This window comes from Canis lupus, chromosome 20 (genome assembly GCF_011100685.1).
Source record: "Canis lupus familiaris isolate Mischka breed German Shepherd chromosome 20, alternate assembly UU_Cfam_GSD_1.0, whole genome shotgun sequence".
Taxonomy (NCBI): domain Eukaryota; kingdom Metazoa; phylum Chordata; class Mammalia; order Carnivora; family Canidae; genus Canis; species Canis lupus.
The window spans coordinates 13283131-13309623 of NC_049241.1; the positions used below are offsets into that span (position 1 = coordinate 13283131).

General features: G+C 38.5%; 1 protein-coding gene and 1 long non-coding RNA gene across 4 annotated transcripts in view; one reads left to right on the forward strand and one right to left on the reverse strand.

Moving 5' to 3' along the window:
* Positions 1-845: 845 nt before the first annotated feature.
* Positions 846-10624, reverse strand: SETMAR (SET domain without mariner transposase fusion). The gene is given in 2 exon segments (NM_001276488.1): positions 846-1634; positions 10439-10624. Coding segments are annotated over 2 exon segments (957 nt in total). The 5' UTR covers positions 10607-10624.
* LOC102152638 overlaps positions 10411-26493 on the forward strand; it is a 108113-nt gene continuing 92030 nt past the window's right edge. For 2 of the 3 annotated variants that reach the window (XR_005374675.1, XR_005374676.1), the window contains exon 1: positions 10411-10820. This is a non-coding gene — a long non-coding RNA (uncharacterized LOC102152638). The remainder of the gene's footprint in view (positions 10821-26493) is intronic. The other variant, XR_005374674.1, reaches the window with a different exon arrangement.

A 26493-nucleotide genomic window follows, 5' to 3' on the forward strand; every position in this document is an offset into this window, starting at 1 on the left:
TGCCATGGTTATATTTTTCACTACTCATGGTAGTTATTAGGGTTTTAGCAGGTGATAGTCAACCATGCCCTTTTCCTTGATTTATGTCTCTAAGCAAATGAGAAATAAGATGCATGAGTCAGACAGAAATGAAAATATCAGCTTTATTACTGATAAAATTGATGGGAAAGCAAGGCTTCGGTATGTAGCCACAAGGGTTTCCTTGGATCATTAGAATGAGGTTTGGTGCTAGTGCTAGAAAACTGAAACTAACCGTGGCTTAAATGAGGGAGAGACTCTCACCTAAAAGTCCAGAGGAGTGAGAGAGTTTCAGAGTATCTGGCAGAAAAGGCTCCTTTCCTATTTGTTCATTAGCTATGTATGGCCTCCTTTTCTAGGGTCATTCCGGGGTCTAGGGTGGATGTCCCCGCTCCAGCTAAATGCATGCATTCTAGCCAACAGGAAGAAAGAGTGGGATAAGGAAAAACGTCTCCATTTAAAGACACATCTTTTTTTTGCTTCTATCTCACTAGCTAAAACGTAGTCATTTAGCCACATCTAACTAGCAAAAGTACCGAACTAAAAATTAAGAATGCTACTATAGAAGGGAAGAAGGAGTGTTGTTAGACAATTTATAGTCTTTGCCATTTTCCTGAGTTAAACTTCTGCAGCCAGACACAGGCAGAGCCAGACCACCACTGGTCTCCCCTGTAGCGAAGCACAAGTGCTTAGCACAGAGCAGACTTCCCCCCAGGCTAAACTGCTTCTGAGAGAGGATCAAGGAAGGGGCTGAGCTGGACATGCCCAGTTCCTTCTGATTCTTGCCCACTGAGAGAGATCTAACGTGTTTCTCCTGTTTTTTACTCCTAACTGATGTTTGGCTTTTCTAAGGGGCAGTACAGTGAACTGTCGTAAGGCAGGAAAGCCGCACATGATTTGGCACCACAATAACAACATTTTCTTATTTTCCCATGATCTAGCCTTTCTTTGTCTTCACTGTCCATTAGATTAAGAAATCTTCCTGAATAATCATAAGAGAGTTCTTCTTCTGGCAAAATATCTTTGGCTGCAAAAAGTGCCAACTTTGGTACCATTGAGTCAATTCGGACAGGAATCATCAACAGGTTTGGCTCGCAAGAATGGTTAAGAAATCTTCCAATATTTCCTATGCAGGAAGGATCAACAAATGTTTCTATTACCTGCCCATTGTAAACATGTTCTCTAATGGCTATAATGTAATTTGGGTCCTGTATTGTTTGTAACTGAATTCTTCTCTGTACTTCAGAATATCCCAAAACCTCACCAGCATATTCACAGACAAACCGTCCTTTTGGTATAAATTCCAAGGTACGAAGTCCCCAGCCTTTCTTATCCGTCTTGAACACCTGGAGTTGGAACTGCAGACCCTGCTGGACTACTCTGTTCCTGCAGTGATCACTGCACTGGCATAGGACGTTGCATTCAAAAACTGGCTTTGCACACTTTCCTTCTGATCCTATATCTATAAGGCACGAATTATCATCATAGTTCTCCCCATGACGGAGACAGGAGCAAGTACCAGGGAGGCAGGGAGTTTTGAGGCAAATGCATCCGGGAAAGGTTATTTGTGTAGGATCAACGTCTGTTCCAGGTCCAGCTACATGGTCAGGAGTATACTGCAAAAAATAGAAATGCTCTAAGTTAGCATGGCATGTCATGTATTTCATATATATCTTTCTCTTGTTTCTTTTAAAAGATTTTTATTTATTTATTTGACAGAGAGAGAGAGAGGAAGCACAAGCAGGAGGTGCAGCAGGCAGGAGAGGGAGAAGCAGACTCCCCACTGAACAGGGAACCTGACCCACCAGGGCTCAATCTTAGGACCCTGGGATAACGACCCAAGCCGAAGGCAGCTGCCTAACTTACTGAGTCACCCAGACACCCCACATTTCAAGCAGCTTTTGGATGAGACACTTCCCAATTCCAACATATAAAAAAATAGATTAAAACAAAACTGACAACATATACTAAGATATTGTTTGAAACATATCTCTTCAATTTAAAAAATAAGATTAATTTTTGGATTTAAAATTCTGTGGTTTCATTTTAGGTATGGAGTAACTAAAAGAAAAAATATATGTTTTTCTCTTATCAAAAATTGAAGGGTTTAGAACTCATTTTTTTCCCCTCTTAGCTTTGGATATCAGAAAGATCAGTGCTGAATTTAGTTTTTAAAGCAGTTAAGTATTTTATTCTTGGCACTTGATCTTTTTACATTTATCTGACAATATAAATGCATATATGTATTTTATTGTGAGTCACTGCAGATGCTTTTTGGGGAGAAGAAAGTCACGAATGATAAATAAATTAATGAAAAATGCTTTTGGAAGAGTCTTCCACTGATTTTTCTTAGGAATTCCCAATTTAATGATGGTCTAAATTCCTAAATACTCTTTGATGTTTAAAAAAGACACTATTACTTTATAGTTTTATTTGAGTCTTCATAAAATTAAAAATAGGCATTGGCCAAGAAATTGCATCCAAAAATCATATTTGTTATATAGATACTAATAAATGTAGATGTATTATATATATATATACAGAAATGTTTTTACTAAATGATAAAGAGATAATATAGAAAAGTTTCTCATATTACAGAAAAAGAAAGTCTCAAGTCCAAAATCTCTATGTAAGACCTGATCTCTAGTTATTTCCTTACTAGCATAATGAAGCATATTTCCAAACCTTGAAGATGAAAGTATCTCTTATGAGCCCAGCATATTTCTTTATGTATAGAATAATTCTTGCTTATATGGAATGTAACTCATTTATTTATAACTGCTATTAGTGTTCTTGGAACCAATTTCAGTGTGGTGGTGGTAGTGGTGGGAGTTTCCCCACACCTCTAACAAGCAATGCTTCAGACACCAGGTGGGTATCCTACAACTCAACTCCATTCTGCCACTATCCAATAGCATCACATTCCACAGTTCAAGGGGTCAGTCCTAAGACTGCTCCCCACCCCCTCAGACACCAGTTGTAAGCTCAGGTTGTCAACTGTGCTTCTGACTGAAGGGCTACATATCAAAGGTTCCCATGACCTCCTCCTTGGACTTCAGACACCAGTCATAAGTCCAGGTTATTATTTGAACTTGTGGCTGACAAGCTGTAAATCAGAGGTTCTTAAAATCCCCTCCTTGTATTTGATTAATTTGCTAGAATAGCTCACAGAACTCACAGAGAAAAATCCTATGTACTAGATACCAGTTTATTATAAAAGGAACTCAGGAACAGCCAGATGGGAGAGATGCTTAGAGCAAGGTATGGGGAAAGGGAGAAAAACTTTCATGGGTTCTCCAGGCAAGCCACCCTCCCAGCACCTTCAGGTGTTCACCAACCCAGAAGCTCTCCAAATTCTGTTTTCTTAGGTTTTTATGGAGGCTTCATAACATAACCATGATTGATCAAATCACTGGCTATTACTGGCAAATGATTCAACCTCTAGCCCCTCTCCCAGTTGGAGGTCAGGGGTGAGGGTACTGAAAGTTGCAACACTCTAATCATATGGTTGGCTCCACAGCCAACCAGCTGGTTGGCAGCCAGCTGTCATCTTCAGGTGTTTTTCCAAAACTCGCCTCATTAATATAACAACAGATACCTTTTTGAGGCTCTCATTACTTGGTAAATAACAAGGGTTTTAGGAGCTCTGTGCCAGAAATGGAGGCAAAGAGCAAATACATATTTTTTAAAAATCACAATATCACACCTGCTTTGTTCCAACAAGGATTTTTTTAAAAAAAGATTTTATTTATTTATTCAAGAGTGACACAGAGAGAGGCAGAGACATAGGCGGAGGGAGAAGCAGGCTGCCTGCAGGGAACATGATGCAGCACTGGATCCTAGGGCCCCTGGGATCACGACCTGAGCCTAAGGCAGATGTTCAACCATGGAGCCACCCAGGTACCCCTCCAAAAAGGATTTAATGAGACATACAAGGAATTAAGATAAATGAACAATACATAAATATAAGGTGAAGGGAAAAAGAAGAGCTAGTTGAGTGAGCTTTGACATACACAGTATGTAGCAGAAATAAACTGGACGTTTGGTTTTGCCTAAGCACAGCCTCTTCAAAGAGGGAAATACAAATAGATGTATGGCTTGCATTATCCATAAGAAATAATCTCACAGTTCAGAAGAAGCATTGACTTTTTCTGATATAGACTGGAGAGAAATTTCACAATGTGTCTGTCTATACCATTCTTTTCCAGAAAACAGTTTCATGGTCTGTTTTTCATTCTGACTCTCAATAAAGGCTTTTTGGCATGCTGCCACAGCACAATCAGTAGCAGTAGTACTGCAAGGGACCAGCCGCACAGGCCTTAATTCATGGATAGATTTTAGAGTATCTAGAAGGATATCTGGGCCGTGTATGTCAGTCAATCATGCACTAATATTGCGTCTCTGGGCCAAGCTTTGGAGAAAGTATTAAACAACATGTAGTTACACTACCTGTGGAGGCCTCGGTGGAGCTATCCAGTTAGGCTCAAAACCCTGTATTTTAAAAAAACGTTAAGCTGGGGTAAGGATTGACATCCTCTTGTGAAAGATGAGGAGGATGATGAGTGGGAGTACCTGCGGGGGAAGGCCAACACGCTGCTTAAAAAGTGATTTGGGGGTGGGAGAGCGGAAATAGCTTCTCTTGTTTGTGTCATTTCTTACAGCTTTAGCTTAGTGGAGATGTCCTAAAGGGATAAAGAATGGCTTAGAAAAAGATGCCCTATCAGTCAAATTCAATGACTGCTGTCTTATACAGAATCTACTTCCAGCTTTTAAGAGTCAAGGTTGAAATGTAAATGGTTACTGAGACATTTTAAAATGTACTTGTAAAATGAAGATTTTATCATCTCTTTGTTAAACTTTTCATGAAGAATTCTTTTAAACTGATTTCTTCTTAAAGGCGCACATATTTTTGATGTACTGTATAAATCACTATACTGTAAAGTGATTTTTTTTTTTTTTTGGACACAGATAACTCCTTTTGTAATCAAGCCTGACTTACTGTAGTCTTCTAACCAGAAGAACATATTATTCTTTGTTGAACTTATTTGGATATGGATAGGTTTGAAAAAATATTGTTATTTGCTTATTCTTATTAATATATTTTTAAAAGACCCTGGAGAATCTAGTGATACAGTTTTTTTAAAATTCGGGAATTTAAACTTGATGCACAATCTAAGGTCTTTTAGAAACACAGATTATAAAGGGCATCTAATTCCAAATGACACCTTCCAAAGGATAAGAGAGACCTTTGGATAAACTTCCTGTTTAAAGAGAATATTTGTTTTCCCTTGATGGATGTAATCCTTAACCCTGATACCGATACTTAATCACAAATCATTTTTTCTCCATAGATCTTCATTTTCTCCTCCATAAACAGTAAAATACTATTCCAAAAAGATATTTCAAAAAAAACAAAACAAAAACAAACCAAAACAAAACAAAAAAACAAAAAGATATTTCACCTGATTTAGAAAAATGGCTATACTAGAGAATAATCTTTTGAAACCTGTGTTCTACATTAACATACGATTATGTAATTATTCATCTTTTCAGGTATCTAACTATGTATAGGAAAACCGCTTTTAGAAATAATCTGATGTCATTGACCTGATACTCTATTCAAATATTTATGTGCCAGGGCGCCTAGGTGGCTCAGTGGTTGAGCATCCCTTTGGCTCGGGTCCTGATCCCGGGGTCCTGGGATAGAGTCCTGCATGGGGCTCCCGACAGAGAGCCTGCTTCTCTCTCTGTCTATGTCTCTGCCTCTTTCATGAATAAATAAATAAAATCTTAAAAAAATAATATGCCATGCAAATTGTTAACTTTTGAGAATCTGAAAGCTAATGTTAAGTATGTTACAAACTGGGAGTCAGCTGACATGAGCTTAAATGCTCCCAATTTGTAACTCTTTCCATAGTCTGTCCTCTACTTCCTGGAGCAAAGCCCAGGGCCAAATTGGTCCAAAAAAGGTTATTACCCTGAGGGTTTTTTGCTTACCCTAAACCCAGGAGAGATCAAAGCTTGGGGAATGAGACCATAAGAGGACATATTTTTACCTATCCAACATTCCTTTTCTTCTGATAAAAGCACCCTGACTCCTCCCAGGGGAACCGTTCCCACTCCTGTCTCATTGGTTTGGATGAGGATCCAGTTTGGGCTGGTACCGCGACTTGGCTAATCAGGTCATTTCTTGCTCCTTTCAACAGTGTTTGGTTCATGGGTCGGCACAGTACTTAAGACATATCAATGAAAAAAAAATTCTGAGACTTCTGCTCAAACTATCAGGAAGAGACATTCTCATTCCACATGTCCACCTGGCATTCTCCAGTTCTACCTCACACATAAGACCTACTGAGTAGTGTAGCCAACCAGAGGAAAGGGGAACAGGGGTGCGAAAGGTAGAGGTGGTAAAAGAAGTATCTGATGACACCACTAGAGTTCTTAGATCCAGATATTCCTATAGTTAGCACTCTTGGACTTTGCTGTTATGAGGCAATTCCTTCCCTTTTTTGCTTGACTTAGTTTGTGTTGGTCTATTTCTTACAAATGACTTGATTGATATGCCCACAGTGAAGGCTGACAGTGATTCCAGAAAATAGCTGGAAAACTGAGTCAAAGATATTCATGGCTAATGAGAATTCAGGTCTCCAGTTGGGAGATGAGGCTAAGGCAAAGTGTGCAGGAGGCCAGATAGGCCTGTGACAGGCCTGAACACCAGACAACCAATGGAGAACTTCTGAATGTAGAACATGGAATGTCCTAAAGGAAACACATACAGAACCAGGCTCTTATTAGCATTGTGACTTAGGGCAAGTTACCTTCTAAATTTTGGGTTTGCATCTATAAAACAGGAGTAATACCTGTATCTGCCCTTGTTCCCCAGGTATTATTAAATTTAAAAACTAACACTGTCCTCAATGCCAGGCACCTTATACTTTTAAAATAGTAGCTTCCTTAAATGCTTCTAGATACTATTTCTAGATTTTATATTTAAAACATCATATATTTCTGGCACATTATTTAACTGCTCTAAATATTTCCTTTCTATCTCACAGGTGGCTGTGAAGGAAAAAAATGAGACATTCCACGTAAAAAGCTTACTCTAGTGACTGGCCCATTAAGTGTTCAATATGAATTATGTAGGCTTTCTGGTAGGGTGGTGAAAACAAAGATTATGACGTTAAACTTTGCAGGTTCAAACATAGTTAAACCAAAATTTTGTCTAGGAGATAATTTTTTATATTTTTGTTTTCCATTACTTATCCATCTTAAGGAGGGGGAAACTTAGAATTGACCCAGCACAGACTTCTTTCATTCATCCACAAATACTGCCTCCTTTATTGCTTGTTAGATGCATGTGCTGGGATTTAGAAATAGTCAGAAAAATACAAAGAAGACACTGAGAGTGGGATTTTTATCTTTTTTTTTTTTTTTTTGTATAATAAAAATTTCTTCTTGGTATGTATCAAAATGCAAACACTGATCATGCAAGAGTTGGGAATAAATGCAAAATGACCAGTGACACACAATATAAGAGAAACCAGATCTTAGAAGAACTGGTCAGAGATTTTAAGTTTTTTGACAGAAAACTTATTTATTTTTTTTATTTTTTTTATTTTTTAAATAAACCATGGTCACTTGAGAAGCCAAAATGGAAACCAGGAGACAGCATGTTGAAAAGGAAAATGAGCTCTGTGGCTATTCTCATACACAGATTTTTTCTCTTTTGTGAACTAGACCTGCGCTTATTAATAGCATGAATTTTGGGATCTAAATTTTAGGTATAGACTGTATGGCTCTCTGGTTGATTACATGTGTAAGTCTTATCTAACAAATACATGTCTCAAGCAAATGGTCATGTGGTTTGGTTGGGACATGGTAATGAGGGTTGGGTTACTTTTCATAGTACTGGATACTGAGCAGCTGGCTTAGGAAATATCTTTTGATAGCTTGATTGCAGCTCTTGATAATTTCTTATTGAAAGTCTGACTTTTCTAAGTCACATTCTATATTGAAGTCCCAGAAACTTAAGTACGACACCACATAATATTTTGGGCTTAAAACCTAGGCCTTGATTCTGAATCTAAAGGAAGTGCTGTGAAAATCTTCATTCCTTTTTTGGTTGTTCTAAAACACCCGCTACATGAATCTTTGTACTTGGCCTCTACCCCATGGGTTTGTTTTTGCTCCAAGCAGCTATTAAGAGCCTGTGAGCCAGATAATTCTTGTCAAGGCCAAGTTGAAATCTTAAGATATATGTTTGAAACTGGTTTCAGAAACCTGAAAAAAGGCTAGATTCAACTCTCCGTTCAAGAAAATCAATTAGTTTATTTTCTACGTGGCTTTCAACACAGATGGCATTATGATAGGCTTGTTTCAGTGTGAACATGTGAATGTTCTTTTTGCCTTTTCACACAGTACTCAAAAGCAAACTAGACACAGAGTTATTTTTACCTTGAGTTTTGCAGGCCTTAATTCTTATGTGTGTACATGCCTGTGAAGGCAGAGCTTGGAGTAAGCAAGCAGTTTTGACCTTTCATAAGACAAGTTTTGTGCTCCATGAATATAGGAAAGCAAACTAGTTAAAGACACTTTTAGGTTTTTCATAAATGTTTCAAGTATGTTTTATCTTCTTGGTAAGACTATATAAACTCCTTGAGGAAGGACCTTAACTTCTTTCTGTAACTCTAACTCTACCCAGGGCTATGCATATAGCCACACAGCTAGAATACTGTGGGACTGAGGCTTGGTCTCCAGATTTTCATTTATGCCTATCAACTGTAGGTATAAGTATCAATCATACGGCTTCCTCTCTCCTTTCTTAACCCCCCCTCCCCCAGCCCCTGGCCATAGCAACCAAGTGCTTTCTATAGGATCCTGTAAGCTCAAAGGCACGGTTGTCACCATTTTATCTTCCAGGTCTAGCTTAATGCCTAGCACGTTATATACGCTCAATTACTTGCTGAATAAAGAAAACATTTACAGTGTTTCTGACCAGATATTCAGCAATGTTTGGTCTTGAATAAGCTTTTAGGGATTAGTGTTTAATAGGGTACTAGCCAATTGTATTATTAACCATAAAACTGCCCTAAAGTAGTTTGAGGAAAAATAACCTTTCCTGACATTAATATTCTGCTTTACTCTTTGAAAACTGCTACCGAGTCTACTTTTTATTTGATCTTCACAACAACCCTAGGAAGAAGGAGGGACATACAGGGCTTGGTATTGACCGTATATGTGACAAAGGTCATGCATTTTTAATTATTTTCATTTTGCAGATGAACAAACTCAGACTGCAAGAAATAGCCCGAGATGGCTCCACCCTGAACCTAGCTCTCCTACCTCCAAGCGCTTCTTCCACTCCAACATAATTGTTTTCTTGGTCATATTTCGAAGGCAAAGAGTAGGCCAAGGTCAGAGGGGTGGGAAAGGTAGAGCAGAAAGGGTGTTGATGTGGTAATAGTAGCGAACATTTATTGAGTTGTTTAGTAAACTAGGAAGTGTGTTTTACTTGTAATTCTCAAAGCAATCCAGGAGGTACTATTATTTTCACCATAGGCTGGGGGTGAGGGGTGGGGTGGGGTATGATTCCAAGGCTTAGCTGAGGCGAGTTTACATTTGGCCAAGACCTCACAGCATGAGGGAGACTCAGCAAAGTCTCACTCTAGGGACTAAGTTTATAAGCCTAGTGAATGGAGATGCATTAAGAGGGCCCACGCCTTATCTTCCACACGAGACCACAGAGGAAAATGATTTGCCCCCGACTCCTAGATGAGTTCAGGGGCCAGAGCCAAGAAGAAGAAGAAACAAAACAAAACAAAACAAAACAAACAAACAAAAAAAAGCCGGGTTCTCAGGGCTCTTTCCCAGGGTCCTCACAAAACACCGGGTTCTGCCCTTCAGGAAACTGCCAGTCTGTGGGGAGCAAAGAGGAATACTCTTGCTAAGGTCATTAGGGAGCGTTAAGAGAACAAGACTCAAATCTGTGCTTTGAAGAGAGCCATTCCTGCAGGTAACAGCTCTGCCAACAGAGTAAGAAAAAGAGGAAAAAAAAAAAAAAAAAAGTCGAGGAGCGCCTGGATGGCTCAGGCTGCCTTTGGCCCAGGGTATGGAGGGATCGAGTCCCGCATGGGGCTTCTCCCTCTGCCTGTGTCTCTGTCTCTCTTTGTGTCTCTCGTGAATAAATAAATCAAATCATTAAAAAAAAAAAAAAAGTCGAGAATAGGGAGACAACCTGAGGTATCAGAGGCGCCCACAGAACTACGGCCAGGCCGGGGAGCAACGCGCTCGAGCCCCCAGCTCCGCCCCCCACGTGGACCGGCGCCAGTCCCACCCCGCTGGCTGCGCGCGCAGCACGCGCGGCGGGTAAGGCTCGCCCCCTAGAGAAGGGCGCCGGCGCCGGCCGCGCCCCGCCCCCTACCTGGAAGGGCTCTGGCTCCGTCCCCGGGGGCCACGCGCTCACAGGCACGTTCTCCAAGCCGCGCGCGACATCCAGGCGCTCGCTCGGGGCCTCAGGCTCCTCCTCAGACGCTGCCATCCCGCATGGCATGGCCACCGCTCCACAGCTTTCGCGGGCATTTCGCGCCATCTCGACGCGCCTGCCACCCTGGGGCACGCGGAGGATGCTGGGAGCCGCGGTCCCGCAGCCCCGTCGCCTCATGGGAGTCGTAGTTTTTCTCTCACCTTTCCCGAGTGGCCTGTGAGGGTGTCTCCTCCTCCCTCGACCCTCAGCCTCCCTTGCCTTTTGGTCTGGCTCGCTCTCTTGGGCCAGATGCACAACAAATAACACAAAGCTTTGGAAGGTACGGACGTAGCTTTTGAAATACAAAATGAAGTGCGTTGATTTTTCTTGTGAGCCTCCCAGGGAGGGCTTGGGAGGGGGGAGGTCGCTTTGTCAGGTGTCTGAGGCCCGCGGAGACTGCTGGGGTGAGGGTGGGGGAGCAGGGTTCTGAAGTGCTGGGACTTGCGTGGAAGTTGGGTGGCGCGCGCTAGGGTTTGAGCTCAGGCGGCAGAGTGGCGGTGCAGGGCGCCCTGAGGCAGGTGTGGGGGCGCCCACTCCCGGTGTTCTCGGTTTCCCAGAAAAAAAAAACCCAAAAAACGGCGCCAACAAGGGATTCTGATAACCTCGAAATTGGTGAATCCGGGGAACATTTTCAAAGCTCTCTGACCCGATGGTCCTGCCGCCTCTGCCTGAGACGCCGCGTCCTTGAGCTTCGGCGGCGCCTGCCCGGCCCGCGCTGCCCCCTGGCGACCGTCCTGCGCCCTCCTGACTGCGGGGTCGCTGGGCGGCCCTCAGCTTTCTGCCCCAGGCCCTGTCCTCGCCTCACCTGGGCTTCCTCAGCAATCACCTCTCCCGCCGCGGCTTCCAGTACTGTTCCTACGTATCCAGGCTTCTGCTTCCTGCTCAGACGTTCGGGACATCCAGGAACCTGGCTCAGGTCGTGGAGATGCAACCGGTGACTGGACGTTTCTGCTTTCTGTCTTACAGACGCCGCGAGCTCGCAATGACCCGAGTTGACTAATTCTTCTGCAAGTCTTCCTTTTCTCCTTTAAAACAAACTGGGGGAGTAATTTGTCCATGATCGCCAGTTACTAGAGGAACAAACCAAAGCACTTCCCTATATTTCTTCCTCGCCCGAGACCTCCATAGCTATGAGTTTCCTGGCCAAACATTGATTCTACTTTGGTGGTGTTTCACGTTTTCATTTCTTTTTACTTAGTCTGAGGCTCTGGTTTCTTTCTTGGATTCTTTTTTTTTTTTCTTTCTTTTTTTTAAAAATTTATTTATTCATGAGAGACACACAGAGAGAGGCAGAGACACAGGCAGAGGGAGAAGCAGGCTCCATGCAGGGACTCGATCCCAGGTCTCCAGGGTCACGCCCTGAGCCAAAGGCAGACGCCCAACTGCTGAGCCACGCAGGCGTCCCTCTTTCTTGGATTCTTGAAGTTATTTTTTTCAAGTCTGACATTCTCCCAAATCACCTTTGTGCTGCTTCTGTAGTCTTTGAGGGTGCACATCCCATTGTTACATTTTGTTTAAAATCCCGTGTTTACATTGCGCAGTGTTATGTTTTCCAATTTGGGGAATGTGGCCATGAAGAAGACATGATGCCTCAGGAGAGCTCCTTTCCAGCGAACAAATAATTACATACACCTAGAAATTAGTAAGAACTATAAGAATGTTAGGAATAAAGAATTATAGGAGCAATAAGAACCACTCTCCTGTACTTGAGATTGTCATGCTGTTTTCTTTTTCTTTCTTGCTTGCTCTTTCTTGGTAGTTTTGTCTGCCTTTCGGAATGGTATTTTGAAGCATACATTTTATTTTTTTTCCTGAAGTTGTCAGTGAATGTGCTTCCCGAATAAGATACTCAGTTCATGTCAGCCCTTCAGTTTAATTTGTTTTTAATCTTGCTAGCAAAGGATCCAAAAGTATTTTATATAGTGTGAGATTAAAATAATGAGAGGATGTTTGCAGGCTGATATACCCAGTCTTGAGAGTGCCAAGCAGTCAGTCTTTCATCTTTTCCAGGTCTAAAAACTTATCTTATTTTCTCTAGACACCTGCTTTTCACTGCTAGGGACCTGGATCTTCAAAATTTGTTTTGAAAAATATTATAGCTAGATGGTGAAAAAAAATGTATTTCTGGACATTAATGAGTTGCCCACACATTGACTGCCATGAATAAGCCTTGGGCCTGAATATTACATTGATTATTCAAATTTCTTATGGCTTTTTTTTATTGGTAGAAGAATTAATCTAATCAGTAATAAAAATGTGCAATATGGTAAAACTCTAATATTCTGTAGGTTAAATGATCTTTGGCTAAAGTATGGCTATATGACCTTCCCATTTTTTTAAACAAAAATAGACTAATTGAGATGGTTCTCTCTCTCTCTCTCTCTCTCTCTCTCTCTGTTTTCCCCAGAGCTTTTATGAGGTTCTGCATGATTTTGTACTGAGAAGCCATTCCTTTATCACAGTGTTACTAGCATTATCTGAGCTTAATCTGGGATATACTTTATAGCTAGTGATCAAAGGCCTAAAGTAAGCAGAAGTTCTATATTTGTTGGTGCTTATGACAGCATGAATAGAATAGTTTGGAAATCTTGGCACAAGTTATAACTATCACTACTAGATTTTGAGTAGCACTGGATCTCATATCAAATAAGATTATGTGAATGAAATCATTTTGATGAGAACGAAGCATAGTAGTTGATACTTCTGGGGTTTCTGCCCAACTCATAGACTCCTCGCCTTCTGAGAAGATCCCTCCCAACCCTGCAAATAGCCCATCTCATGGGGTGGGCTTGCCGATAGTCATATTTATATTACACAACTCCTAAGCCTTGACTCATGCTTTTTTTTTTTTTTTAAGATTTTATTTGTTTATTCATGAGAGACACAGAGACAGCAGCAGAGACATAGGCAGAGGGAAAAGCAGGCTCCATGCAGGGAGCCCAATATGGGACTCAATCCCGGGTCTCCAGGATCACACCCTGGGCTGAAGGCAGACTGCTGAGTCACCCAGGCATCCCTGCTTTTCACTTCTTGGTGCATACTTGATTGAAGAAGGCCACTTAGATTTTCTTTATGAACGGTTGAGACCAAAACCCAGCTAACTCTATGTATAATTTGGGAACAAGAGGTAGCTTTATTTGGTATATTGATGGAGAGGCAGAGATAAGTCAGTCTTCCAAGACAAAAAAACAAGGCAGATAAGTGAGAAGGAGAGAGGACTTTTCAGTTCTTGACTCCTGGTCATTTCTGGTTCTGATTCCTTTTTAATTCACATAACATATTTGTATTCCTATAACAAATTCTTTTAGGTTTAGGTTAAGTCAGTGTCTGTTACTGTAGTCAAAGAATTTAGCCAGTGAAAATGGTGTATTATTATTACCATTATTATTCCTAGAAGGTGTGGGCTGGATGATCATCTACTCTGTTCTGTACAGCTGCTAGTTGGTATCTGAATTTTTGTTTATTTTATAAGTTGGTAAGTTGTGTCTTTTATTTTTAACACTTTGCCTTTCTGATGTGTTTTACACTAAAGAATGCCTCCCTAAGATAATATGAATAGAAATTTGCAGCAAACAATAGTAAAAAACCATAACATTTATATCTGGTAGGAGGGATAATAATAAGTGTCCAGTATTGTAAAAAGCAGAATAGAAAGAGATTTGTTCAGAAAATGTGTCTTTTTAGTAGCTGAAATTTTATGTCAAAAGTGGATGGCATGTGGACCATTTTGCAGTAAGAAAAAATATGACTATATTAAAATAACTTGAGAGTGGTAGTTTACAAAATTATGATCCTGTGATATCTGTGCCTTTTAAAAGACAGTAGCTTATGTTTTTGTGTTTATACTGCTAGTAAATATATGGCTTCAGCAGAATGAAAGTCTTGCATCATGTGCTATATTATCATTGCATTGTAGTATAATGAAATCCATAATTTACCTTGTTGATATGATAACAAAAAGCATCAAGATATAATCACAATCAGAATATTATTATTGTAAGTACTTTAGTTGTAAATACCCAGGATTGATGATTATAGAATAATAGCTCATAATAGTATACAATCAAGTGGGGATTGTTTGATAATATATAAAGAGGTGAAACAAGAGAATTATATATTTATTTAACCTGAAAGGTCACCAACAGGGAATTAATTTCAGTTGTCAAAGACATATGATCAAATTCATTACCAGCTGTATTCAAATACTTTTACCAAGGCTGTGAGAACAGACTTGCTGTGTTTGCATCTTATTTGCAATAACCTTTCAAGAAGTTGGGTTCACACATTTTCCTTTTGACTTGGGAAGGTAGCTTTACGTATTACCTAGGATACCACCCATAAGCAGGACGTCATGATTTTTAAAAAGTTCTAGATCTCCTTTCGGCTCATTTATAATAAGGTCCATTGGCCAGCTTCTTCTATATGCAGTTTTGAAAACAAAGATGTGGATCTTTTGAAGTAGTGCTGCAAATGTCTTGTTGCTAAGAAATCTATCTAGAATGTTTAGGCCCACGTTTACAAAGGTCTACAAGATAATTTCTACCAGTTACTCTCAAGTAACATCTGACACCAGGATTTTTCTTAGGAATTATGTTAAATTTCAGCTTATAATTCTACATTGCTGCAACTTTCTAAACCTCTTTCAGCATTTTCGCTCTGGTAGTTTCCCAGCTCTAGTTCTGGTTATTTGGAAGGAGAAGGGAAATGAAACCAAAGAAAGAAAAAGACAAATACAAGTAATTTTATTCAAATGCCCAAATTAACTTGATTAAAGTTACTCTGGAAAAATGTTGATAATTTATACTTATGTTTAGATATTCCAACTAGGAAAAAATTATTGTGAAATGAATTTTACAGAGGAAAAAGCTGTTTTCTTTTTCATTATCTTAGTAAATGTTAACGTGTTAAAATCAACGTCATTGCTGTGAGTAGTAGATTTTTAGGTATAAATTGAGGAATACTGTGGGTATTATTTTTCTCCAAAAAGACCTTCCTCAGTGTCTGCAAGGCCTGAAATCCTCATCATTAGTACTCCTATCTGTGGTAAGCACTGCCCTGCTGTGCTCTTGTAGAACTCCAGTATTCTTGGGAGTGAAAAAAAGTGACAAACACATATATAGTTTTAGCATATTGTTTTCCTTCCTGATATGGAGATATCTTGGGCATCCTGAGAACTTAGAAGAATTAGTGAGGAGAAGGAGAAAATGCCAGACAGATTAAATGAACATTTATTGAGCACTTACTACATTCTCTAACAATGTCGAAAAATTTCTGTGGTGATGAACATGTTCTGTAACTATGCTGTTCAGTATTGGAGACGCCATCCACATGTGACTACTGATTACTTGGAATAAGGCTAGTGTGATGGAAGTACTGAATTTTAAATTATTTATTTAGTTTTAATGATTTAAATTTGATTTAAATAGCCACATATAGTTAATGTCTACTGTATTGGACATCACATTTCTAGATTCTATACTACACATTATACATTTCTTTTTTAATCTTCACAATAACTCCATGATGTAGGCAATATTCACTCTCTTGAACAAAATCCGGGAACTGAAGTTCAAATAAATGAAGTGATTTTTTTTTGGTGTATCCTGTGTGTATGAGTGATACAGTAGGATTTGGGCCTGAGTCTGAAACTGCCTCTCTGAAAACAAAGTGTCTTATTATTTGTGTTGCCAAATCTTAGCCATCCTCAGAGACTGCCTTTCTTCCAGCTGCTGTGAAGGAAGTAAAAGATTATAAATCATGAAATTAAGAAATATGTACAGTATTTCATCTTATTAGAAAGTAAAGCTGACCCTTATACAACATGGGTCTGAATTGCACGGATCCACTTATATGTGGATCTTGTACAGTACAATGTACAGTAAAATGTAGTCTCATTTTTTCAATAGCATTTTCTTTTCTGTAGTTTGTTATAAGAATACAGGATAAAATACATATAACATACAAAATATGTTAATTGAATGTTTATGTTATCAGTAAGTCTTCCAGTCAACAGTAGGCTATTAGTAGTCAAGTTTTGGGGGAGTCACAAGTTATACGTGGATCTTCAGTTGTGTGAGGGGTCAGCACCCCTAGCCTCCACGTTAAGTGTCTCTGTAGTGAGGGGAACTATGTAACTTAGAGATTCTTTTATTAAGGGTTGAAAAAAGTTTTATTTTAAGGGCTGTTGCCCTTGGGCTTTGATAAATCAAATTAATTAGTCTGCCTCAAAAGAAATTTTGATCTTCCTGCTGCATATTCTAGTCCTGGACCCTGACTACTGAGAATAGTCTGTTGTGCCACTGAGGTCTCTGCCTTGTGACAGTCAACTGTTATTACCGCAAATTTACTAGCCTGAGTTGCCTGAGCGAAGGGGCTGAATAATAGAAATCTATTGCATATATGATTTTGTCTCTCTCTGGGTAATAATAAAAATGCAGAGAATATCATCACCTTATGAATGGCTGTAGAAGTGATTTCTAGTTCTATTTTCTTATCTTTTAGACATTTTTAATAGATTAATGGCAGCAACAGATTGCTCTATTCCTATGCCACTCAGCAGAAGCAAAATAGGTGGCTTTTTGAAGTTTTGAACTGTTTGGCTTCAGAAAGGAAGGCAAGAAGATTATTATTATTTAAACAATTTTTTGAAAAATCTATTCATGAGAGACACACACTCACACAGAGGCAGAGACACAGGCAGAGGGAGAAACAGGCTCCATGCAGGGAGCCCGATGAGGGACTCGATCCCCGGACCCTAGGATCATGCCCCAGGCCAAAGGCAGAAGCTAAACTGCTAAGCTACCCAGGGATCCCCAAGAAGATTATTTTTATGGGAGATCAAACTTTCTTTGTAAGTAAGAGGGTTTTTTCAGTGTCATTCTAATCCGAACTTTTCCACTCTCAGTAATTACACTATGGTTAATGAATGACTGGCCATTTCTTGCAGTTTTGAATTCCTGTCTTTAATCGTAATTCTAGCTTTAATACCTTCAGTTGGATAGTCTCACCTTCCACTTAGTTCCTTTATAATTTTAATTTGCAGTATTTTTTTTTTAAGTTAAATAATTTCACGTCTATTTGCCTTAGTGAAGTTTCAGCTTTGGAAGATTATATTTCATGTTCTAGAATTTATCTCTGAGCTCAGCTTAGAACATTGAACCTAATTTGTTTTTTTATAGAACCTGGAAATTATAGGGTTGATGACACAGGAACCACATCTCACTGAAGATGAAATATGTTAGTTTTCTCATCGCAATTTAGCAAATTAATTACAGTTTTTTCCCAAAGTGGGTTTTGTTGTTGTTGTTGTTACTTGGTAAAGTTCAGTGTATACTTTCCAGACTCTAGATTTTGTAGGTGTTTGTTGCTGGGACTTTTGTCTTAATGAAGTCTGGCAGTATCTCTCGAGGTAAGACAACCAATTCTACTTTTGCTCTGGCACTGAGTTTTGCCATCTGCTTTAGGTCTGACTTTCAAACACAAAGGGAAAACACAAAGCATAGCCAACTTGGTGGTGACAGCTGGTGAGAAAAAAGAATCATTGTGTTTGACAGTGTCCTTTGGTAACAGACTGGGAGGTGAGTCAAATACATTATTATCTCAAGTATGGATGTCTGCAGGTTAGTTGGAATTTTAATTTCTGATTCACTCACTTATTTCCACTTCTTAGAGGAAACCCCTATCACACATTGTCATATCCACATGTTCTTGGACAAGGGAATTATATAGACCAATATCAAAGTAGAGGGCATTTAGCCAGTGCCTTGTGGATATGCTATTTGTTTCAGCCTATGTGTATTTTTAAGCCAGAAGTGATCACAGACAGAATTTGTATATTTTAAAATGGGCAAATGGTCATCTTAGAGATACTACTTCAATACTTTAACTTTTTTCTCCATTAAAAATTTCATACTAGTTAATAATATCTAAATAAGTGGAAATTTAGATAATTAGTTAATTACTTTTAAAATTAAAATTAAATTAATTTATATAGAGTATATTATTAGTTTCAGAGGTAGAGTTTAGTGGTTCATCAGTTGCATATAACACCCAGGGCTCATTACATCAAGTGCCCTCCTTAATGCCCATCACCCAGTTACCCCAGCCCCTCACCTACCTGCCCTTCAGCAACACTCAGTTTGTTTCCTGTAGGTGAGAGTCTCTTGGGAAAATTTATTTTAGATGATTAAATTTACATTTGAACAATTGGAATTTTATTTCAAATCATCTGGAGTAAATCATATTCTATGATGGTTTTTACAACTAAGTAGTTTCAATTTTTTGGTCTTATTCTTTAGCAAGCAAATGAAGCTATGACAGGTCCTTGAACATGGTTAGTTATTGGAAGCTGCCTTATATCTAAAGAAACACCATATTAGGATTGGGGTGAGGTAGGTGTAGAGATAGGAGAGTGACCGAGACCTTAAAAGACAGGATCATTTCCTGCTTCCTGTTTTGGAAAGTGTCTAGAATTCACGGTAATTTGGTTTTCAACTCTGTACTTAGAAGCTTAGTTTTGTCTTTCCCCAAAGGTCGATATAGAGAACTCATTTTCTGCAGAGAAGGGCCAATTGAATAGGAGCATGGGATCAATGAAAGAGGCAGTTAAAAACCTACTTTGTTTTCTTCCCTTGGAGAAATATAAAATGCTTATTCACTAAACATGAAACCAAGTTATCTATTATTCACCATGAACCTTTTCTGGAACAAAGTACAGCATAAATGATTTATTTTGCATTATGAAATAGAGTTAAAAGAGAAATGAGAAAGGAAGGCACTTTGCAGTGAATGAAAATGGGAGAAGATGCAGAAAGGAGGTACAGAGACTGAGAGGACAAAGACGGAAAGAAGGAAAATGAAAAATTTATTTATTTGAAAGAGAGAACACATGTGCAGACAAGTGGGGGAGGGGCAAAGGGAGAGGGAGAAGCAGCCTCCCTGCCGAGCAGAGAACCTGATGCAGGACTTGATCCCAGGGTCCTGGGATCATGACCTGAGCTGAGGGTGGATGTTTAACTGACTGACCAACCCAGGTGCCCTATGGATAATTTATAAGTATGAACTTATGTCCCTGGTAATAGTTTGTTCTATTGTTAACCTGGGATTTTTATCAGTGTTAACTAACATCTCTTAAAATTTTCCATTGAAATTCTTTTTTTTTTTCTTTTCTTTCTTCTTTTTTTTTTTTTTTTTTTTTTTTTTAGCGAGAGGGTTCCCTTTTTTTTTTAGGCCTAATTTTTATTTATTTCTTTTTAATAATAAATTTATTTTTTTATTGGTGTTCAATTTGCCAACATACAGAATAACACTCAGTGCTCATCCCGTCAAGTGCCCCCCTCAGTGCCCGCCACCCAGTCACCCCCACCCCCCGCCCTCCTCCCCTTCCACCACCCCTAGTTCATTTCCCAGAGTTAGGAGTCTTCCATGTTCTGTCTCCCTTTCTGATATTTCCTACCCATTTCTTCTCCCTTCCCCTCTATTCCCTTTCACTATTATTTATATTCCCCAAATGAATGAGACCATATAATGTTTGTCCTTCTCCAATTGACTTATTTCACTCAACATTATACCCTCCAGTTCCATCCACATCGAAGCAAATGGTGGGTATTTGTCATTTCTAATGGCTGAGTAATATTCCATTGTATACATAAACCACATCTTCTTTATCCATTGAAATTCTTGATTTTGTCATTCAACAATTGAGTATTTACTGAAAATTTACTACTTGCAAGGCAATGTGATGGGGCATGGGGAATAATTATAATACTTGGTGAGCAAATACTATCTCACCTTTTAAAGAAAGGTGAGAAAAAGAAAAAAGAAAAGAAAGAAAGAAAGAAAGAAAGAAAAAGAAAGAAAGAAAGAAAGAAAAAAAGAAAAACATAAAAGAAAGCCTTTTATGTAGGATTTGTTTAATCTTTACAACAATCCTCTGAGGTAGGAGTTACTGCTTCTTCTCACTATATATTACATGTAGAAAAAATGGGATGTGGAGAAATTAGAGCTGATAAAATATTTTTTTCAAGTGTTCTGATTTGTAGTGTTTTCTGATTTCTGTTGTATAAGTATACCTATCATGGCTGATTTCACACTATCAACAGTTTAACAACCGGCTTGCAAAATTTCTGAATATTAAACTATTCCTTCAGAGCAGGTATGAGCTACCAAAGGTGATTGTCTACCTGTCCTCAAAATACTTTAAGTCCAGCAGGGAAGATAAGATTATGTAAGACAACTAGAAAATGAAAGGAACCAGATAAGGTGGTAAGGAAGTTTAGGACAGAGATACATTTTCACTCAGCTGTTTTTCTTGTAATTTTATTTTGTAGTTAGAGAAGGCTCTATGATGGGGACATTTAAACTGTGTTTTGAGGAATGGTTAAGATTTGATGATGTGGAATTAGGGACAACAACTGCAGGGATTGAGAAAGGCATGATCAACCGCTGTTCAATGTTCCCAAACTTCTTTCTTAAAATGTGCTTTTGGCTATGAAGTAGCAATACCCTAATAGTCCACAAGGTGGTGGAATAACTCTATCTTTTTCTCATTTTAAATGCAAACGACAGACTATCCATTTTACATAAACTGGACAAGAAGTTTTTCTCTGTTGAAAATAAGGAAAAGTTAAAAAATGATTATGGAAATCACGATGAGGAATTTCAGAGAAATGCTTTCTTTTGCAGTGTAGTGTTTACATTCGTATTTACATACAAACTAGGAGAATTTCATGTTCAAACATAACTTGACTAAGTATGAAATTCAGAGTGAATAAATTTGACAAAGATACAAAGAACTTTCCAGAGGTACTAGCTTGGGAATGCATTTTGTCTGAGAGCTCAGAATTGGTTATATCTAAGTTTTACTTAGAACTGACGTAACTTAAATTCATTCACCAGATTTGAATGGCTAAAGTATGCCAGTCATTATGCCACGTAGTTGTACCTGTCATGCTTTGTATCCGGATCTCATTATACCTAGATCTGCCAATAGTCACAAAAATACAATTTAACCAATTATAGTACAAGTCTTAAAATATGTTGTTTTTATCACTAACACAATTTATTTGGTGCTAGAGTTATTTATAATGAATATTCATTTTCAGCATTTGTTTATTTAGTTATTCAACACACATTTATTGAGCACCTATTGTGTGTTGTTCATTGTGCTGTGTGCTGTTTTAAATGGTCATTTAGTTCACAGAGTGCTGCAGCTGGAAGTTTTACAGCCAGGCATTTTAACCCCACATGGATGATAGCTCCAAAGGAAATGGGTTTAAATTAAGAAAGATGGTATAGCCATTCTACAGGAGCAGAAAAAATAGTGGAGTGGGTGCTGGAAGGAGGATTAATGTGGAGGGTGATGCTTCTGAGGAAATCTTCAAGAATAGAAGTGGTGTAATTGAAACATAGACTTGCTTGAAGGCAAGGACTTAAGCCCTGTGTCAGGTTCTCTCCAGTCTTATTTCAAGTTTCTAAATGTTGGAGCGGTGATGTGAGAACATGCCCTCAACACACCATCTGTGAATGACCAGTCTATACCAGTGTGGTGCAATATGGTCATTTCTCTCACAGAGCATTTTCTTAGCTTCCATAGGACAGGCCTGAAGATGTAACTAGGAAGGAAATGTGGGACATGGGCATTGGAAACTGCTTTTTAAGCACTAGGAGCTGAAGGAGATGTGTAGATTCCTGCCCCCATTCTCAAGTGAACCTGTCTCAGCCTTCAGCTATCCTGTCATCTTCACTTGGAGTTTCCCAGGATTTCCTTCTGTCATTAGCCTCCTCCCCATCTCTACCCCCAAACCCCTACTTGTTTTTAATTTGGCTCAGTTCTGGTTTAACTGAGATAAGGTGAAAATAGCCCTTACTATGAGTATAATGTCATTACATCCCACTGGGAGAAAATTATGCTATATACTGTAGCAGAAAAAGCTGGATAGCAATGACAAATGAGATAGAGTTGATAGAAAGAGCAGTAACATTCTGTGGGCCTGGGATCCTTCTTGATTCTCATGGATGAACAATAAGAAAGGAGCAAAATAAAGGGAAATTTGCAGTTTCAAAACCTTCTTTGGTAGGTGTAAATTAAATTTTATTTAGAAATAGAGGGCTGCATTGGGGTGCATCTGGATAGCTCAGTCAGTTAGGTGTCTGATTCTTGGTTTTGGCTCAGGTCATGTTCTCAGGGTCATGACATCAAGCTTCATCAAGCATTCAGTGTGGAGTTGGCTTGAGATTCTCTCTCCCTTTCCCTCTGTCCCTGTCTTCCTGTTCATGTGCACACGTGTGTGCTTGCTCTCTCTGTCTCCCAAATAAATATATAAATCTTTTTAAAAAATGGAGGGCTGCATAAATTGTAGTTTTTGAGTAAGGTGATTATCTTGTAATATTGAGCTAGGTTAGAGGGACTAACTAAAATGCTAACCTACAGAATAGCTAGGTGTTTTGGGAAGGAGGCCAATCATAGTAAATTCTTTCAGAATCCTTCCACAGACTCAGAAGCTTTAGAATATTTATTTTTTAAGTGGAAAAATGTGCAAAACAATAATTTCTGTTTCTTTTTTCTTTGCCTAAAGCTCATGATATTTTTGTGCTATGCCAAGAGGGAAATTCTCTCCATGCATACGTAGTTTTTTCACTTGTCAGTACTACTTACATACCGCTCACACAGATTCACTGGGATTGGGGATCTGGCATTATGCATCAACAATGAAGCATTTAAGAACGTGGTTTATATCATTGTATATTCCTCACCTTTCTTAGGTGTTTTTGGTGAGGTAGTTCTAAGTGGTCTTAGATCTGTACTGAATGTAGTAGGTGCCTGAACTCTCAGGGGTTGTTATTTTGCTTTTATATGGAATCATCTTTAAATTTTTCATACCACTGTTGAATTGGGAAAGGGACCTTAAAAAGTGAGAAGAAAAGAAAAACTGTACATCAGAACAGCTGCATGAATTATCCAACTCCACGAACTATCAAAAGTCTTCTAAAACATCCTATTTTCCTATACTAGATTTGCTAATTTAAGCTTTGCTTTGTTGATAATAATGGAATTTTCTCACCACAGTTGGCTCCTGCGAAACTAACCATGGTGACAAGGAAAAGCGCATTGAACTTGAAATCCATTGTTCTTAGAATACACCAATACCTGGGGGCGCTGAAGGCAACTCACAGGGGTACTGCAGGATATTTTAAATGTTCAAGGGAAACACAGTGATACAGAAATTATTGCTCTGGGATGGTTCACAGTTTCAACATTAAATTATATGACATTCCTTTTGATTAGGTAGCATTTTTGGGAAGCTGGATTTTTGGTGGTTACTGTCTTACCAAGCAGGTACCATTGACAATAATTGCGTGCCAGAAAATGAGAGTGCCAATTTTCAACTTGATTCCAAGGCGTGAGAAGTTGTGCAGGGACCAGAAGACATATATATCCCATTAGTAAGTAAATGTGGTCAATATTTAAATATATATAATTTTCTATTTGTGTGAATTGACCTTCCAAATGGTGTTAAGAGGATGGGACATAAGTAGTTATTAAGATGTTTGTACCTAGCAGAACTCTTATGTGTTTCTTCTGGCCTAGGGATGTCAGGAAAAAGTAAATCAGACACTAAAGGTTACCACGAACCAAAAGTATGGAAACCAGTAGTTTACTGTTTTTTTTTTTTTTTTAAAGTTGGTTTCGGTGGCCTTTTTTTCTTCTGAAAAGGTCTTATATTTTTTTCCCCATCATTTTATCTAAATGTACAAATGTAATCATCTGCTTTTTTTTTTTTTTTTTTTTAAAGTAGTTTCCATGCCCAGCATGGAGCCCAGTGCAGGGCTTGAACTCACAATCCTGAGATTAAGACCTGAGCTGAGATCAGGAGTCAGATGTTTAACTGACTGAATCACTCAGACACCCCTCACCTGCTTATTTTTAAAAGTATTTTATTCTGTTTCCCTAGCTTTCCTCTTCCTTCTTCTTCTACCTTCTCATTTCCCTACCAGGTAGCTTATTAGCAACCTAGTATATATCTTTTTATATTTGTCAAGATATGCTTCTTTAAGATACATATTAACTTATTTAAACATGCAAGGCTGGGAGGGATCACTGTTTTATGAAAATAAGAGCATGATAGTTACAAAAGGCGGGTGACATTGAGTATTATTATGAAAATGATTTTAACTTTGCAGATGCCTAGTAATGGTCTCAGAGATCCCAGCAACCCCTGGGCCACACTTCAAGAACATTTGCAATAGATATGTTTTTACAATAAGTGAAAATCTAAATCTGAATTGCAGTGATATACAATATCATTTTTTTAAAGTTCTGTGTGAATATTTCATGTAAAAATGCTTGATGATTTTTATCTATCATATAGTGTTATAAATAAATGTGCTTTGAGTGTTATGATACATGATGATTGATCTTGAGATTTTTTATTTGCTTTATTGACACTGATTCAGTATCTTTTGAACTTATAATTATTTTAGTGCTTTAGTGTGTAAAATTTATATGCAATGTTCTTTAATATTTTCCTCAATGACTGCATTTTCTCTTTTGGAACTTGATTATTTTTCTGATAAAAATGATTTATAAGCAACATTTTTGAGCATCATTTTTATTCAACATTTTGTTAAGAGAATAAGCCAATCGGGATCCCTGGGTGGCGCAGCGGTTTGGCGCCTGCCTTTGGCCCAGGGCGCGATCCTGGAGACCTGGGATCGAATCCCACGTCGGGCTCCCGGTGCATGGAGCCTGCTTCTCCCTCTGCCTGTGTCTCTGCCTCTCTCTCTCTCTCTCTCTCTCTCTCTGTCTCTCTGTGTGACTATCATAAATAAATAAAAAAAAAAGAAAGAAAATAAGCCAATCATATTTTTTTCCAAATAAGTCATTTTTCATTACAGAAGTAAAATTTGTTTCACTTTTTTTTTTTAGGTTTTATTTATTTATTCATGAGAGACACACAGAGAGAGAGAGAGAGAGACAGAGACAGAGACAGAGACACAGGGAGAGGGAGAAGCAGGCTCCATGCAGGGAGGCGGATGTGGGACTCGATCCCAGGCCCACAGGATCACACCCTGGGCTGCAGGCGGCGCTAAACCCCTGGGCCACAGGGGCTGCCCAAAATTTGTTTCACTTTGCACTGATTCCTGTTAAGCATCAAAAGATATTCTAGGCTGTTACCACTTGGTATATAGTATTAGAAGATGTTCTTTTTTTTTTTTTTGAAGATGTTCTTTTTAATATGGGTTTTGCTTTGTTTTCTTATGGATTTAAAAAATTCATGTTTATTATATTCAAGAGGAACATTGAGAAACTCTCCTAATTTTATAGTCTTTTAATCCTGAGTATTTGTTTTTAATACCTTATTATAAAGTCTTGCATTTATTAATACCAAGAAACTATACACTTATTATTTGAGAAATGTAATGCACTGACAGTAAAACCAAGGAAAAAAGCTAAACAATTTAAAAATAGATTTGGGAATATAATAAACTGATGATAGTCTTAAGGTATCTTATAAAGATTGTGCAGTGTATTCTTGGTGCATAGTGTGATGTGAGCCAAGTGGGTGGATACTGCATATATTTCTTATCTCTCACTAGTATGGGAGGCCCATTTAGTGTTTATTTTCATGATGTCCCCTGACAATTGTCTTGAATTAATTAAATTATAGTTTATATTTCTAGTAAATCTTTCTGCTTATTGCAGTACTATTATAGGATTTACTAATAAGTATAGAAGTGTTTTGACATTTTAACAGTCCTGGCAAATATCAGATGAATATATTAATTCTAACCTTTCGCATTCATGGAAGTATTATTCATTCCTCAAATAACTGCTGATCATTTGCCAAAAATGAGGCATTTTCGCTTACATGAGGCACAAATGTGTATGACATAGAATCTCTCCTCAGAAAGCTTGTAATCTATGGTATATCAATACAAGAAAATAGAATATA